At 36.7% G+C, this 12,570-nt stretch overlaps 2 protein-coding genes across 3 annotated transcripts; one reads left to right on the top strand and one right to left on the bottom strand.

The window, feature by feature from the left end:
- The first annotated feature begins 745 nt into the window (after positions 1-745).
- Positions 746-8,136, top strand: LOC114192105 (squamosa promoter-binding-like protein 1). Of its 2 annotated transcripts, none has more exons than XM_028081691.2 (11): positions 746-957; positions 1,053-1,932; positions 2,192-2,373; positions 3,709-4,295; positions 4,888-4,962; positions 5,045-5,152; positions 5,245-5,362; positions 5,719-5,860; positions 5,987-6,131; positions 6,447-7,082; positions 7,478-8,136. In XM_028081691.2, the coding sequence occupies exons 2-11, from the start codon at positions 1,328-1,330 to the stop codon at positions 7,919-7,921; spliced, it is 3,042 nt and encodes a 1,013-aa protein (XP_027937492.1). In that variant the 5' UTR covers positions 746-957; positions 1,053-1,327; the 3' UTR covers positions 7,922-8,136. The 2 variants fall into 2 exon arrangements, with proteins under 2 accessions (XP_027937492.1, XP_027937493.1); XM_028081692.2 differs by having other exon boundaries at positions 779-957; positions 1,082-1,932.
- Positions 8,137-9,059: 923 nt separating this feature from the next.
- LOC114192426 (S-adenosylmethionine synthase 1-like) lies at positions 9,060-12,432 on the bottom strand. The gene is made up of 2 exons (XM_028082143.2): positions 12,263-12,432; positions 9,060-10,414 (listed from the first exon to the last, which is right to left on the bottom strand). The coding sequence occupies exon 2, from the start codon at positions 10,403-10,405 to the stop codon at positions 9,221-9,223; it is 1,185 nt and encodes a 394-aa protein (XP_027937944.1). The 5' UTR covers positions 10,406-10,414; positions 12,263-12,432; the 3' UTR covers positions 9,060-9,220.
- Between the last annotated feature and the right edge of the window lie 138 nt (positions 12,433-12,570).

Here is a 12,570-nt window from a genome sequence, read left to right as displayed (position 1 = left end):
AGAATGGATGGCATTAGAAGGGACGTGGAAAATGTTCTCTTTTTCAGACTAAAAGATTTGTTTATACGATAAAGAAATAAACTTTCCAATTCCACATCATTCATGAAAAGAAATCTTAACTAGGAAAAAGATACCCGATACATCTGCATGTGTTAGTAAGGAAACTTTTTATCATTAATTAAATATTAATTGAATACATCAGTTTAAAGTGGAAGATATTTGTGAATGCATAAATTTAATCTCATTTTTTATATTATACAGTACTAGTATTTAGGCAGAGTTAGAAATTATGAATAACGTCTGACTAATCAATCAACATAGATAATGAGAAGGTGGAGATAATAATGGTAACATAATTAAGGGTTAGACATAGCATAGTAGTAGGAGTGTGATTAAAATTCAATTAGAGTAGTAATGAGAAAGGGGCTAAAGAGTGTGTCGTGTAGCGGCCACACGTGGTTGGCATGTGGTGATGATAGGGAAAAAACTGTTGCAGAGGAGTGGAAGAATGTGACGTTTACTTAACGAAGATGAACGGCGTGGATCTGGTGCAGCGGGTGCAGGGTTAGGAAAGCAAAGGCATCTTTCGTTAATGTTTTTGGGACCTCCTTCCATAACGTAAAGAGCGAGGGACACGCAGTGTGTGCAACTGGCCCACCACTATGTGTCTGGTGGGGTGTACTGTTCCCAATCCCACCACCATTTATTATTATTTATTATTAATATTACTATTATTATTTTTATTTTTCCATAGAATATCAAACCATACCACCGTACCTTCTCACAGGGAAAATAAAAAAGAAATAAAATTCACATTCACATCGCAATCATCATCAACAGCAGCACCAGAAACACCGTTCCCGTCCACAGAACCTGTTCGCCATTCGCGTGCTCACTTACCGACATCCACTCGCCGCCGATCTGCGTTGCTTCTCACGCCGAACCTAAGACGTACAGGTATATTTCTCCTCGCTTCATCTTTAATTTCTTCTTGAATTGTACTTTATTAGCCTTTTTTAATGTTTTAATTTTTCTTTCTGGTGTTTTTGTAGATAAACTTTTTTTTTTTTGTTGAAGATAGGGAGGGGAGGTTGTGGGTTGTGGCTTGGTACTTGAGCTAAGCAAGGACTCTGGTTGACTTTGGAAATTGGAAGTTTTGGTTGTCATGCAGATTGTGCTTAATTGGAACCATGGTTGCGTGGGGTTACTATTTTTGGGACTGTTGGGGTGGAAGTAAGGTTAATTGGTTGTGATTCCGTGTGGTTAACTTTGTACTGTGAGTGAATTAAGTTGAGGATTTTAGTGACCGGGGTTTTTGGTTGTGACCATGGAGGCTAGATTTGGTGCGGAAGCTTATCATTTTTTTGGCGTGGGTGCTTCGTCGGATTTGAGGGGTGTGGGGAAGAGGTCCTCGGAGTGGGACTTGAATGATTGGAGATGGGATGGCGATCTGTTCATAGCAAGCCGGTTGAATCCAGTGCCAGCGGATGGTGTGGGAGTGGGACAGCAGTTTTTCCCTCTAGGGTCTGGGATCCCGGTGGTTGGAGGTCCCTCCAACAGTTCTTCCTGCTCTGAGGAACTAGATCCTAGGGATCCCAAGGGGAACAAGGAAGGGGACAAGAAAAGGAGAGTTATTGTGCTGGAGGATGATGGTTTGAATGAGGAAGCGGGTCCTCTTAGTTTAAAGCTTGGTGGGCATGCTTCTGCAGGGGTGGATAGGGAAGTTGCGAGCTGGGATGGTATGAATGGGAAGAAGAGTAGAGTATCTGGAAGTACTTCAAATCGAGCTGTTTGTCAGGTGGAGGACTGCAGTGCTGATCTGAGCAAAGCTAAGGATTATCACAGACGACATAAAGTTTGTGAGATGCATTCCAAGGCCAGTAGGGCACTTGTCGGAAACGCAATGCAGAGATTCTGTCAACAATGTAGTAGGTAATTTTCCGCTCTTTATTTTTTGGTTTCAGCTTTTTCTGCAGTTGATCAGTTCGAATTTGTTTAACTTGTTTGCAGTTAGTTTAAAGGGAATAAATGGTATTAATTACGATGCGAAGATGTAGTAAATCTTGAAACTTATAAATAATAATTTGATACAACTGAATATCACAATCAGTATCTTTTGGCTGTCCTTCAAACAATCGTTTGTTATTTATTTTCATGCAAGCATATAAAGTTTACGGCACTCTATCAACAGGTTTCACATGCTTCAAGAGTTTGATGAAGGAAAGAGAAGCTGCAGAAGACGCTTGGCGGGACATAATAAACGAAGAAGGAAAACTAATCATGAACCTGTTCCTAGTGGAAGTTCATTAAATGATGATCAGACTAGTAGCTATCTGTTGATAAGTTTATTGAAGATACTTTCAAATATGCACTGTGAGTATTTCTTTAATCTTTGTATCTAGCGCCCAGAGCAGTTGATTCCATGTGATATGCTTGATTATTTTATGTATGGCATTGCTTGGTTCTTGTTTCTCTAGTTTGAAAGGATGAACAAATATGGTATATAAAACCTGTATTTTTTTGAAGCAAGACATTACTATAGGCCAAATTTTCACCTAAATTAATGGCAAGTTGTAACTAAACCAATGCATTGCTTTAGCAGAAAGATGCATGGAGTAATTTCTTTGGGTTGCCCTTAATTTCTTTGGAAAGTAGTGTGACAAATGGATAACAAGATTGGGACTGTTGTGGATTTTAAGTGTTTTTTTTTTTTATTCCTTGCCTTATCAGGGACCGAATATGTTAAAAGATGACTAAAATTATTGATATATAATATATGTTAGCTTTCTAGAAGAAGGATGTCTAGCAGGTTAGGAGAGGGCAACAGAAATGGTTTGGGCTTGATTTTTATCTTTACCTAGCAAGCCCTCATCTCAAGGTTAATTTTAACTAATAAGAATTTGTAGGTATGTTGACGGACAAATTGTGGGACAAATGTTTTTTCAATTTTGGTAATTAGATGCACTGTCTTGTTATTAAACTCTCATAAAATGCTAAGTATTTCTTTTGAATGAGTTACTAATTCAATTAAACTTCCTGTTGCTCTTGCTGATGCACTGGAAGGTTGTCCTAAACCTTTGCTCTTCCTACTTGTGACAACATCTACTTTTAGTAATTAGCATATGAAATCTATTTCTAGTGCTTTAATTGCTGGTCAGGCCCAATCATCTTTTTGTTCTGTCAACTTTCCTGAGGAGAGGGCAATAAAATAAATCTAAATTAGAACTCCGACCTGGTGATTATTTGCTATTTGAATTTTTTTTTCCAATTGGTGTCTTTGTTTTTTAGGCACTTACGTTTTAGGCCTTGTTAAAAGCCTGATTATGTTCACTACTGATTAATATTATGCACTATATTTCCACATTGCACTAGAAAGAGTACCTATGATAATATAAATCCGTGACAAATTATTTGACAAAACAACTTTATTCCACTTGGAATTTCTTAAGCAATGTGGAGATACAGTGCATAATATTAATCAGTAGTGTCAATCTTATGTGATGTTATATGATCTCATTAGACTAATTATTTTAAGCACATATTTATTGCTGCATATGGTTAGTCTGACATTTGCGATCTTTTAGTTTTATGACATCTAAATTGTGTTTGCTTAATAAGACTATTCACGTTCATTTTTCTGATCTGTACTTCTGCTACAACTGAGAAGTTTTTAGGGGATGGATAATTGATTCTTTAATTGAATTATAGCTGACAGGTCAAATCAGACTACAGATCAGGATCTACTAACTCATATTCTGAGGAGTCTTGCTAGTCAGAATGGCGAGCAAGGGGGCAAGAGCATTTCTAACCTTTTGCAAGAACCAGAGAATTTGTTGAGAGAAGGTGGTTCATCAAAGAAGTCAGAGATGGTGTCAACTTTATTCTCCAATGGTTCTCAAGGCTCCCCAACTGTTACAAGACAGCATGAAGCTGTGTCCATGGCTAAACTGCAGCAACAAGTAATGCAGGCACATGATGCTAGGGCCTCTGATCAGCAAATTACATCTTCTATAAAGCCTAGCATGTCAAACAGTCCTCCGACCTACTCAGAAGCCAGAGACAGTACTGCTGGACAGATCAAGATGAATAATTTTGATTTGAATGACATATATATTGACTCAGATGATGGTATGGAAGATCTAGAAAGATTGCCTGTCTCAACAAACCTTGTAACTAGCTCTCTTGATTACCCATGGGCACAACAAGATTCTCATCAGTCAAGTCCACCTCAAACAAGTGGAAATTCTGATTCTGCTTCTGCCCAGTCTCCTTCTAGTTCCAGTGGAGAAGCTCAGGTATGTTTGTCTTGTTGCATTACTTTGAATTGGCTATTCTATAGTGTACTTGTTCTTTTCTACACTGTCCATACAAAAAAAAAAAAACACAATTCATTCCCATAATTATGTGATTTTCAATAGAAAAAAGGATAGAAATTACCGTGTAATATAATATGGACTTAAGGAAGTGTATTGTCTTGGTTCATAGACTTCTGATGCCACCTTGGTGCCAGTTTGATTGTAAAACTATAAAAACGGTGAACTGCTTCATTTAGCCGCTGGGCTACAAAGCTGTTACCTCAAGCCAGTGATAGGCCGAGTCTGCTGTTGCTAAGTTTAAAGGGAAAAATAGTTTTTATTGCAACTGCTTTCCCTATGCCTTCTGAAAACATGAAATTTCTTTGCTCATGTATTTAGCTATCTACTCCTTCCCGTGTTTTATTTAACCCTCTTGTGCCCCCTCCCGCAGCCCAAAACAAAATCTTTGACAAGAAAGCACAAAAATATTCCCCATCTTTTACTTGGGTTGTTGATTCCTTTTTTATGCATTTAATTATTATTGAGATTGTTTTCATTTATTTAATGGTTAACTTTTTTTCTGATCTTTCAGAGTCGCACAGATCGAATTGTTTTTAAGCTCTTTGGTAAAGAGCCAAATGATTTTCCTCTTGTACTTAGAGCACAGGTACTTTATGCGTTCCATAGCCACTGACTTATTATTGTCTTTTACTTGAAATTTAATAACACTTGAGGGTTTCAATTGCCAGATTCTTGACTGGTTATCTCACAGTCCTACTGATATGGAGAGCTACATAAGGCCCGGTTGTATTGTTTTGACCATTTATCTGCGTCAGGCTGAGGCTTCGTGGGAGGAAGTAAGTCTATTCCTTATAAAACTATTTACACGTGGTTTTGTATTTTAACTGGGACACTCTTGACCTTGTATACTTTACCCCCTTCTTTGCAGCTTTGCTATGATCTGACTTCCAGTTTGAATAGGCTGTTGGATGTCTCTGATGACACTTTTTGGAGAAATGGATGGGTTCACATCAGGGTGCAGCATCAGATGGCCTTCATTTTTAATGGTCTCTTGCCATGTCTTGTTTTTTGTCATTGTTGTTTTTAGGGGATCAAGATAACAGGAGTCAGATTTATTTTTCAATAATCTAGTGTATTATGTGTACAAGTTTCAAGTTGCTGTTACTAGTCATCTATGTTAAACTCATTTATCTATATTTAACTTATGTCTTAACCACATATATAACTTTACGTGGTGGATTGCTTTGAGCATTAATATTGTTCTATGGGACTTCTAATGCTGTCAACAGTCTACATTGCTGTTATGTGATTTATGTTTGAAATAACTATATTATTCATGAATATCAGTATTTATATGTCATTATGACTGATTGTTTTTCTTACGGCAATTTTCATGCTGCAGGTCAAGTTGTCATAGATACTTCCTTACCCTTCAGAAGTAACAACTATAGCAAGATTTTGACTGTTAGTCCAATTGCTGTGCCAGCATCAAAGAAAGCTCAATTTTCTGTTAAGGGTGTCAACCTGATACGCCCTGCCACTAGGTATTGCTTTGTGAATTCTCAATCCTTTGCATGGTTTATGGAGTATCTGAGTTCCAGGACATCGTTTAAATATATCTATGTTTTTGTTGAACTACCATGTTATATGACCCTTAAACCTACCATCAGGTTAATGTGTGCTTTAGAAGGGAAATATCTGGTCTGTGAAGATGCTCATATGTCAATGGATCAGGGCTCCAATGAGCCTGATGAACTTCAGTGCGTCCAGTTTTCTTGTTCTGTCCCTGTGATGAATGGAAGAGGATTTATTGAGGTGCTTTTTCTTCATTCTCCCAAATTATCAACCCTAAAATGTAGGGATGAACAGGCTAGTTTTTCCATGAAGAAGAAAAGCACACTTATATATTAGCTTGTTATTACTTTTATTGTATGGGACACTTTCATTCACGCTGGTTACTGTTAAGTATTACTAATGTCCTAACTCATGAGTTCTGTCAGTTGATTCTTATTGACACTAGCATGCATGTGTTTACTAGTGTCATTTTTTATCTTAAGATAGGCAAATGTTGTACTAATGCTATGTGGCTGAGCTTTATTTTTGAAACTTTTGTTTTTTCTAATTTGCTAGATTGAGGACCAGGGTTTGAGTAGCAGCTTTTTTCCTTTCATTGTTGTGGAGGAGGATGTTTGCTCAGAAATCTGTACACTTGAGCCTCTTCTAGAAATTAGTGAAACTGACCCTGATATTGAAGGGACTGGAAAAGTTAAAGCCAAAAATCAAGCCATGGATTTTATTCATGAAATGGGTTGGCTTCTGCACAGAAGCCGGTTGAAATTAAGGATGGTTCACTTGAACTCTACCGTTGATCTCTTTCCATTGAAACGGTTCAAGTGGCTTATTGAGTTTTCCATGGATCATGATTGGTGTGCAGCAGTGAAAAAACTTCTAAATCTATTGCTTGATGGAACTGTAAACACAGGAGATCATCCTTCCTTGTATCTTGCACTTTCAGATATGGGACTCCTTCACAAAGCTGTACGAAGAAATAGCAAGCAGTTAGTGGAGTTGCTTTTGAGATATGTTCCTGAGAATATTTCAGATGAACTAGGACCTGAGGTCAAGGCTCTAGTTGATGGAGAGAACAAGACCTTCTTGTTTAGACCTGATGTTGTGGGTCCAGCTGGTTTGACACCACTCCATATAGCAGCTGGGAAAGATGGTTCCGAGGATGTGCTCGATGCTTTAACTAATGATCCTTGCATGGTAAAGTTTCTGCTACATCAAATTATATATCACTGAGGATTGACTTTTACTAAGTCGGAGATTTTCTTCACAGTTTTATTTGGACCACCTCCATCACTGCATTAACTCTTGCACATTCTGAATCCAAGTGCTGCATTTAGCTGTTACAGTATTTGAATTTTTGTCACCATTGCACACTGCAGTTTTTATTATTTTGGGCATCATTAACCTGTGTTGTCCGAAAACAAAAATCTGTATGCCTGGTTAGCTACAGAACTACTCACGCCACCAATATTGTCTGACTTTGAATGAGCTGAAATCTTGATAAAAATCACCTTTTCTTTTTCTGATTTTAAGCCGTTGGAAATCTGGAGCTTAATGTTTTCAGGTTAGTTAATATGGAGTTTTTAATACAGGTTGGAATTGAAGCATGGAAAAACGCTCGTGACAGCACAGGCTCTACACCCGAGGATTATGCACGTTTACGTGGTCACTATGCTTATATTCACTTGGTGCAGAAGAAAATTAACAAGAGACATGGAGCAGCTCATGTGGTTGTTGAAATTCCAAGTAACACGACAGAGAGCAATACAAACCAGAAGCAAAATGAGTCATCCACTAGCTTTGAGATTGGAAAGCCTGCAGTTAGGTTTAGCCAAGGGCATTGTAAACTCTGTGACAGTAAAATTTCCTGCAGAACCGCAGTAGGTAGGTCTTTGGTGTACAGACCTGCGATGCTCTCAATGGTAGCCATAGCTGCAGTATGTGTCTGTGTGGCCCTTCTGTTTAAGAGCTCTCCTGAAGTAATATGTATGTTCCGACCCTTCAGATGGGAAACTTTGGACTTTGGAACAAGCTAAGGTCCATTAACTTGCAACTCAATAAAACTTGATAGGTAATGAAATGTTCGTTCATAGACTGAATGACTGAGATTTTCTGTAGGATTGGTTCTTTGTATTAGCTAAACTGTGCAATATTATTTACGTATTTGTTGTCATTATATGGTCATGTTTGTACAATGTATGTAGATGCCACTCTACTTCAAACTTTATTTGGTAGGATTATTTTAGTGTAATACTTGTGTGGAATATTGCACTCGCCTTTGATTAAACGACGAGTTCGTACAATGGTAATTATAATGAAATATCAACTGTCTAGGGTTGTACCATGTTTGGACTTATTTAAATTATAAGAATAAAATTCCCACAAAAATGTACTAAAAAAATTTTAATTGTTAGTTTTTTTAATAAAAATATTTGATCACGAAATAAGTCAATTTTAAAAAAGAAAGTTATGGTCTTTAAGATTTGTGTTTGGTTCAGCGACGTGATTTTTGACCTTTTAATTAATTTTGGGAATCAAACACGTATTGATTTTGTATTAGAAAATTAATTTTATATTTAATTTGATGCATAATCAAACTTCCATGTGTTGTTTTCTCCATCTTATTTTCTTATTCAAATATAAGAAAAACACACTTTGATGAACTCCTAAATTTAGAACATCCATTTTCTTCCCTCTTCCTTTTTCATTGTTCCTTTTTCATCTTCAAATTTTTTGTTGATCCTGCATTATCTTCTTCCTTTCACTTTCACTTTCCCTTTCCCTTTTCTTCTTTATACCTCCATTTATAGCATGATGTAATAATTAATGATGGTGATCGTACTGATTATGTGTAATGTTGTGAATATTCTATAGAAATTGTAAATATTTTGCTTGCAAATAATATGGAAATAAAATTTATTCAAAAGATGCAGGTTGAAAAGGTAGATGAAATTGAAAATTAGTGTTATAAACTTCCCTTTTATTTAGTATTTGCATTATTTTCAATTTAGGTTAATTGTGACAGTGTAATCAAATACCAAGTACCACTTATTTTTGTTTTATTCTTTCCTTGATGATAGGTGCATACAATACTCGATCTTCAAATTTTTTTCATTACCTAATAATAATTTATAATCTCACTTAAATTTATAATTATTTAAATAAATACAGAAGTAAACATAAAACAATTGTTGGATATAAAAATTGTGTACCAAAACACTTTATTTTAATGGGTAAAAATTGACCCCCTCCAGAGCAAACAGCCAAACAAGGGGGTACACATACAGTGAATTTCGATCCAAATTCTACTGCATGGATAATCATCCAACAAAAGCTTAATTTTGAGGCCTCTCCCACTTGAGTGGCTTGACAACTTCCCAGGTGAAGTCAGGGTCCTCCCTTCCAAAGTGTCCATATGCAGCTGTCTTGAGGAACCTGTGGCCACCCCTCTTGAGATCCAAGTTAATGGTGATCATTCCAGGCCTGAAGTCAAAATTCTCCTTCACAAGTTCAAGAATCTCCTTGTCGGGAATCTTTCCAGTTCCATAACTGTCAATAAAAACTGACAATGGGTCTGGAACACCAATCGCATAGGAGACTTGAACAATACACCTGCGTGCAAGTCCACTTGCTACAATACTCTTTGCTGCTTGTCTTGCAACATACGCACCACTTCTATCAACCTTAGTAGGGTCCTTTCCAGAGAAGGCACCGCCTCCATGTGCACCCCACCCACCATAAGTATCAATGATAATCTTTCTCCCAGTAAGACCAGCATCACCATGAGGACCACCAATCACAAATCTACCAGAAGGGTTAAGGTGGAAGATGGTCTTCCCATCCAAGTACTTCTCAGGAATCACTGGCTCGATAACATGCTCCTTAAGATCCGCAGCAATTTGTTCATTAGTCACACTCTCGTCATGCTGGGTGGAAATCAGAACAGTGTGGACACGAACTGGAACCATCGCACCATTCTCATTGTAGTACTCTACTGTCACTTGTGTCTTACCATCTGGTCTCAACCAACCACAGGTTCCATTCTTCCTAACCTCGGTAAGGCGTGCTCCTAGTTTGGTTGCAAGGACATGGCTCAGTGGCATGTATTCCGGGGTTTCATCAGTGGCATAACCAAACATATGACCCTGGTCACCAGCACCAACTTCTTCTGGCCGCTTGGTGAAGTGGCCATGCACACCCTGAGCAATATCAGGACTCTGCTGCTCAATGTTCACCAACACCTTGCATTTGTCAGCATCAAGACCAACATCATCGGAGACAAATCCAATGTTGCGGCAAGTTTTGCGAACAATCTTTTCATAGTCTATGTTGGCTTTGGTTGTAATCTCTCCGAAGACCATGACCATATTTGTCTTGGTGCATGTCTCGCAGGCAACCTTGCTGTCAGGATCCTGTTCTAGGCAGGCATCAAGCACTGCGTCGGAGATCTGGTCGCACAGCTTGTCAGGGTGGCCCTCATTGACGGATTCAGAGGTGAATAGAAATGTCTCTGTTGCCATTTTCTCAAGCTGCACAAAATAGAAAACAAAACAAAATCTTTAGTCTAACATGGCCCAAAAGCTTGAAAAACAAAAGATCCAGCGAAGAACATTGAAGGAAAATCCTTAAATTTGATTCTGAAGCTGACTGAAAACTTTATCTTTGCTTTCTGAAAGTTTCGCTAGGAAAACAAAATCAGTCAAGAGATTAACAAAGTACTTGATCAATTTCTTAGGCTTCTGACAAAGTAGTATAGAATAAAGAACATACCACGAAACATAAAAATAAAATTACATGTCTCACGTAAATTGTATTTTTCTTAAAATAAAACACGACGAGATTGAGATAAAAAATTTGACGAACCGATATTTCTTTTAAGTGCATAATGATAAGGTGGTTCTCTTTTCTTTCTGCATTAGACAAATTTATATATAGTTTCTTGGACGTTGTTTGCGCTGTTTTTTAATCAGAATTAAAATTTTCAAATGATCTGATTAATAAAAACTCTTACAAAAACCTTTTAGATTGTCGAAGTTAAACTCTGATTGCATTTACGTTTTACATTTTTTGTATATCTAGCAGAATTTTATGCAAAACGGACAAAAATACATCCTTCTTCCCGTTTTTTTTCAAAACAATTCATGTTTTAAATAATTTATTTTTCTCAGTTACATAACTATTTAAAATATCTTTCTATTAATTTAGATTACTAATTTTTATATTTATTAAAGAGTGAAATACATATAACATACTAGAATTAATTAAATCACTTTAAAATAAGATCTATTCGCTCCAAATTAATACGGATATCAGGGTAGCAAATAACAATAAGTTGTGACAAATACTAAACTTTTTAATAATTCACATTTGTTATTATTAAAATTAGTTGAATCTACTACTCCTACGTAAGACAAGCTAGAAAATAAGGTTTTTAATCCAAACTTTCATCCATAAAACATTTCTTAATCCATAAACAATGATCTTAAAGTACAAAACCACAATGAAAAGAAACATTATCAAACTTTGTACTATGAAAATATGTCACTAGCTAAAGATGAATAAAGGATTGCATTTCAAGTATTTATTTCAATCCAAAATGACGTTAAATTCTAATAAAAAAAAAATATTATCTAAGATCAAAGCATTCTTGTCACTTATCCAATTATAATATTAAAGACGTGAATGGATAAATTTACAATACTTTTATGTCTTAAAACATTTTCTTTCTCTCCATCTATTTGGAGTATGTTTTCATTTGTCAATCCACTAATGTGTTTGGTTAAAAAAACAGTCTAACATTACAAAACCCAAGATAATGTGTGTGACCATACACAAACCTGACTTACCACGAATTTAATCCGGGCGAGTCGAATTCTTGGTAAGTCATGTTAAAAATTCACTCGTATTGATATTTGTAAAAATATTTCAATCTAAACCGACTCAAACCTATGATGGACCAAATTGGTCTACTGATTCTGACCCACCTCGACGGCTGCAATTAGTACGAGAACAAACAATGTTCGACTTAGAAAAGAAAAAAACTTAAACAAACAACAGTTTATGAATCAATATTTTAACATTCAAACTCAACAAATATTTAAGATTCCAAGAACAGTGAACAACGCAGACCGAACAGTGACACAAAGTTAACGAACGCAGAGCAATTCGAAAAAGAAATAAAGAAAAATAAACGAAATATTGAGATCTGTAACTGACGGTCTACTAACCATTCCTGAACATTATCGACACGGTAGAATAGCAGCACTAAACAGAAATAATCGAAGCAAAATCACAAAACACAAATGACGGAAAGTAAAACAAGGAACCTAAATACGATGTAACAAAAAGACAGAGAGAGAAACAGAGAACATGCGTACCTGTGGTGAGAGAATAGTTTGGAACACAGCAGAGCAAAGCTCGAAGAATTGCAGGTTACGGGTGAGAATCACACAGCCTCACGTCGAAACACTTTATTAATAGAAGCCAAGTAATGTCGCGCGTGAGCGGCTAGATTTCACGGCCAAATGAATGGACGCGATTTGTCACGGTTGGTGGAGAGAGAGAAAAAGGATTGCGTAGACACACATAATTCCTTAAGCATAAATTCGCGGTGACGTGTTACCGGATGATCCCGGTCGCGCTCTTACCAACTTCAATTTTGAAAATGTTGTTGAATTTAAGAAAA

This window comes from Vigna unguiculata, chromosome 7 (genome assembly GCF_037176805.1).
Source record: "Vigna unguiculata cultivar grain cowpea cultivar isolate G323 ecotype 2 chromosome 7, ASM3717680v1, whole genome shotgun sequence".
NCBI classification, from domain to species: Eukaryota; Viridiplantae; Streptophyta; class Magnoliopsida; order Fabales; family Fabaceae; genus Vigna; species Vigna unguiculata.
This window is presented reverse-complemented; position numbering and strand designations above follow the sequence as displayed.